This window comes from Parasteatoda tepidariorum, chromosome 5, assembly GCF_982258835.1.
Source record: "Parasteatoda tepidariorum strain Cologne lab strain chromosome 5, Ptep-v5.0, whole genome shotgun sequence".
NCBI lineage: Eukaryota > Metazoa > Arthropoda > Arachnida > Araneae > Theridiidae > Parasteatoda > Parasteatoda tepidariorum.
In genome coordinates, this window is record NC_141759.1 from 24846327 (window position 1) to 24851825 (window position 5499).

At 28.7% G+C, this 5499-nt stretch overlaps 1 protein-coding gene across 1 annotated transcript; it reads right to left on the minus strand.

The window, feature by feature from the left end:
• Positions 1 to 951: 951 nt before the first annotated feature.
• LOC147808700 (protein toll-like) lies at positions 952 to 5024 on the minus strand. Its single transcript, XM_087165221.1, has 2 exons — positions 4891 to 5024; positions 952 to 1270 (listed from the first exon to the last, which is right to left on the minus strand). Exons 1-2 carry the CDS (start codon positions 4935 to 4937, stop codon positions 1003 to 1005), a joined length of 315 nt encoding a protein of 104 aa, XP_087021347.1. The 5' UTR covers positions 4938 to 5024; the 3' UTR covers positions 952 to 1002.
• Positions 5025 to 5499: the final 475 nt, after the last annotated feature.

Below are 5499 nucleotides of genomic sequence, written 5' to 3' on the forward strand. Positions count from 1 at the left end.
TTGGTATTAGAATATTATATTGTAACAAAGTAATTTTGTTTAAACAAATAAAATTTATTAACCGAATATGTAAGTGGACACCTTAATTAATATTTAATAAAAAAAATAGTTTTGTTAATTAACTAGCATTGTTTTTAACAAATGAAGCTGAAATGGCGTCTTGGGGACGATTGTAACAGCTGAAAATAAATAATCTTATGTTTACAAACCATTACTTAACTCTTTAAGAACCACCAATAGTTTCCTATATCATTTACATTATGTTGCATGCGCATTATTTTATTTGTCACCTTTCACAGCATAAATTAAAATTAAAAAAAGTTTAACCCCTTTAGGTCTCTGCTCATTATTATTTTTACTCCTAAAATATCACTACTATTTCGATCAATAAAAAAATATATCACAACTATGATAATATGTATAATAGCTGTGATATATTTTGTATAATAAACTATATTTTAGTTGAATTTATGAACTGTTACAATTGACCCCGTAAGTGGGGGCAATTGTAACATGTGCATGACTGTCAAAAATTGTTAATAACTAATATAATAACATTTAAAATAAGGTATTAATTTTTTTCTAGTAGAGGATAGTCTACTTTACTCGTCTGTCAATTAATACTAATAATATATTGGACTTTTTGATAGTTAAAAATAGTTTAGTAGAAAATGTTACAATTGACCCCACTCTCCCCTACCATTTTTGTAATAGATTGAAATAAATGAAATAAGTATCTCGAATCTAGCTAATGAATATAAATTAAAACTATAAATACATTAATAATTCATAACTCTGTTGCGAAGTCACTCGAAATGTATTAAGTGTAGCTTAATTTCTTCTTATTGTATGTAACCATGCCTTCGCGAAGTTAAATAAAAAAAATATAGTTTAGCAGTTCCTAGAACTTTTATTTTGGTAGTAGAAAATAGTAACAAAACTGCATAAAGATCAATTTATTCATATACATTTTTATTTCTAAAATTTGAATTTTATATGTATTTAGAACTCTTGTACTAGAGGAACATCATCAGAGCTATTATCAGGATGTTTTTCAGGCATTTCGTATCGCAGCATATCCCAGAATAACTTATCTCCGAACTTGAGACACCTCGTCGATTCCATCACTGTCTTCAGACTCTGAGTCATCTCTTTCAGGGGTGGAAGGGGTCCAAACTTCACAAGGATGATCCGATGCAATTTCTCCTCCAATGAATATGCTAATGCCATTCTAAATATCCCCATGCAGTGCTCGTTTTCCAAGTAGTTCCTGTTTTCAGGTAGAGTACAGAATATTCACATGATATATATTCGTTTATGAACAAATAAAATCCAGATATCTTTGGTTCCAATCAGCATAAAATTAAGAAAACTTATAAAAACATTTAACAATAAATTGGTTACGAAGCCATGGCTCTGTTTTGGCATAAAAAGCATTGTCATACATAAAATTATGAGTTTTACTTAAAATATCTCATAACTTTTAGTTTCAACTCACTCCCGAAATGGAAAGAATTTTTTTTGTTGCTAAAATGAAATATAAATATACTAAAATATAAATAGTTATAATCAAAATTATTAACTTTCTTTCCATTTTAATAAAAATAAAAATGTCTACTATGTAATCCTGCCTGATTCTTATCCTATTAGTAGCCAGCCGCATAAAGAGGCATTTATACTAAAATCATCTATGTGAATTAGTTCATATGCATACGTTTTTCGATTACTTAATATTCAAGCTTAAAAAAAGTGCTATATTAACCAAGGCGTAATGTCATGAACAAAGCGATAGGACAAAGCTATAGTCAAAGCGATGGGACATGAACAGTGTGCAAAATACAAAACAGACCATCCTGAATAACTTTGTATCTAATGATCGGATCTTCACGTTTTAGGACTCAATCTTAAAAGTTTGAGGAGATGACCTCAAATATGGTAATTAAATACTGCAAACAATATTTTAAAGTTACAAAATTAGACACCAAAACGTAACTTTTTCGGAATAAACGCACCCTTTTTTAAACGAATACGGATTGACCCCTAGGATATAGGGGGTAACTGCAATCTGAGAAATATTGTTCCAATAGTTTGATCAGGAAAGCGGGTCAAATTTCGAACTTCTTAATTTAAATTTTACTTTTTGTGTATTTCGTGATATCTCGAGAAATTTTTAAGCGAATTGAAAAACTTTTATCCACAATTATAAATCTCGTCCATCCGAATTTTATTTCTCCAGGAACTATTTGACCGATTTTGCTCAAATTTCATACTTTGCCATTTAAAATTACATTCTTTAAAATGATGTAAAAAATTGTATACCTTACGATTCAAAACTTTTTCGATGGTTATTAATTGAAATGATAAATTTTTTCTAAACATTATATTTTGCAAGGAATTATATTTGTATTAAAGTTGATTTATAATTGTGTACAATAATTTTTCAATTAGCTTAAAAATATTTTGAGATATGGTGAAATACGCAAAAAGTAAGATTAAAATTAAGGGGTCCAAATCTTGGACCGCTCTCCCAATCAAACTCTTAGGACCATATTTTCTAGATTGCGGCAACCCCCTATATTTTGGGGATTGTTCATTCTTATCTCGATCCGCCCTATTCAAGGGCACACGAGAGTAGAACATGCATTCTACAGACAAAACATACATTAAACATACATAATACACATAAAATTACAAAAAGAATAAATGGCTTATACAGAGAATAGAAAATGAAGCTGAAAACAACGTCAAAAATTTTTTAAGGTAAGAATAAACAATTTTGTAACTGGAAAGCATTCTAACTCTTAAGAAAAACAAAAGGGAAATTTAGAAAAGAAAAGAAAAATTCTAGACTATAATAGAGAATTATTATTTTATTTTGAAAAATAAAAAAGAAAATTATTTTTTTTTAAATATTATTTTTAGAAAATGAAATTTATCAAAAGCCTAAAATTGAATCCAAAACAAGAAAGTCTATCAGTTTAAAAAAAAAGGATAAGAAATATGTTACTAAGATTGAGAATTATAATAATTAATTTTTATTTATTTTTCTTTTTTTTAAGAAAGGGTAAGAACAAATAGGTTTTTTTTTCTTTCTTTTTTTGAAAAAGGAGGAAGTGTCAAAGGAAAAGAAAATGAAAAAAAAAGTAGAAAGAAAATTAAAGAAAAAAAGGAAATTAAATTTAAAATTATTATTATTATTACTTTTTTTTTAGTAGGAAATTTTGAAAAAGAATGTTTAAATACATAAATAAAGAACAGGCGAACCTATGGAACGAATTGTTAAATTCGATATTGAACAAAATATTTTAGATAGAAGTTTTCAGTGGAGACATCAAAATGGCATTTAACAAATGGTTTGACCTGGGAAAGGAAAGTGTTAAAAACTTTTTTTTTCTTCTTTTAAATAGGAATTTGCAGAGTCAATTTTGATCTGGGAAGATTAAATCTAAGTTCTCTTAGTCTAAGTAGATATGTTGTGCAAAAAGCGTCGGATGCTTTGTGGTTGGTGTTGAGATTAGCCTCTGGGTGATCTTGATTGTAGTATAGGCAGTTGACACACTGTATTTAATTTGAATGACAATGGGAGGTTGGATATTCTTCACCACAGTTTTCACAATAAGAGCAGTTGACGCTATATTTATATATTTAGCTATATATAAATATAGTATAGGCTATATATATTTAGCCTATATTTTGGGGATAAGAAATCCGAATCTTTCATTAAAAAAGGGGTGTTTCTTCAGAGAAAGTACGTTTTTGTGTTTGACTTTGTAACTTTCATTTTGCGTATTGTATATATCAGATGTACTGTTTAGTTTTGTCGGATACTTTAGTTACTATTTTCAATGTGCATGCACATGCTCTGTTGCGTGGCGTCCCATATGCTGTATTACTTTAAACTAAAAAATTAAATTTCAGTTAAAGGGTAAATATCCTATCACTATCCTTTATAAAAGAATCTTTTTGATAACTGAAAAAAGAGGCGTGTATTTAAGCGGTAAGAAGTTTTCAACTCCCTCCGTGTCAACTTGCTGCATTTAGGCCGAAAATTTTGCCTTAAGTTAGTGGTCACATTTCATACAGGTAGGGTCATAAAATAACTTCAGATGCAGTTACATACCTGCCAACTTTCACTCTTTCCGAGAATGGATTTTCAGAGTGGTTGTAAAACAATAAACGAAAAACAATCTGTCTCACAAATATATTTATATTTTGATCCCGTTGAAATTCGCTTCAACAAGGACTATTATGCTTTCATATATTTATTGCAATCATTTATATGTAGTGGTGGTCAAACTCAATTATAATTATCATTATAATTCAAAAAGTTAATTGGAATAACATGAGTATTGCTACCACTTTAAATATAAAAATAAAATCTTCCCGAAAATCCAGAAGAGTTGGCAGGTATGCAGTTAATTAAATAGATAGCAATAAAATTAACCAGTTGACTACGAATTTTAAAAATGATTTCATTTGTCCCGTTTATTATTCGAAAGGAGAAAAAAAGGTCACAAATAAGGCAAATTTAGTATTTGGGATTTTTCTGACAAGCTGTTATCAATTTAGGGGCTGGGACATATATGTCCCGGCCGTACTTAATGGTGGAATACATATGTCCATTAGTAATTTTTAAACATTTGTTAGGACAAATGAGTCCCGTTAGTAGTTAATGGGTTAAATTGGTAATGAATTCACAATTCATTATATTCACATTCATTTAAAAATAGCTAAGGAATTAAAACCGAATGAAACTGGTCAGTGAGTAAAATGACTGTTCGTTTAATATTTACCACTTGTTTCATTAGGTGGATAATCTCGATATTCCCTTCTTAAAAGTAGGCTAAAAATAGTTAAGACAATCAAAAGAAATGAATTTACCGCACTTACTTAGTGAGCAAAAAGACTGTTCGTTTGCTATCTACCACATGTCTCATCAGATTGTTTATTTCAAAATTTCCTGTTTTAATATCTCTCTGGGGTACAAATAATTTATAGAATGGATGCTTCAGTTCCAGTTCTAAAGGAAAATAAAAATGAAGTAATGAAAAAAAAAATTTCAATTTACGACTTTATTTCAGCTTGGAAAACATGTTTCATATTCCTGAGCTTGCTTAAAAGCAAAAGAAAAAATATGACTAAAACGAAATCCTGACGTAGCTTACTAAGCCATCAGTTGGCTTTGACATGCTAACCAAACCTAAATGTTTCTTTAAGTATGAGTTTAATACTCACGATTAACTTCCAATATTTGTTCCTTATGAAAAATTTATTTTTCAATACTTTAAATAATTTTTTTTTAGTAATTTTATTATTGCTCAGTAAACATAGCTTATAAATTATTCAAATGTGATAAATTAAGTTTGTGATAAATAATATTTTAAATTATTGTTTTTATATTCATTCAAGAATTACTTTTGTTTACGTTATTACAAACATTTGTCGGACCCAACTTTTATCTAACTGAAGTCGGATTCGCAAACAGTCTTAATATCCCCA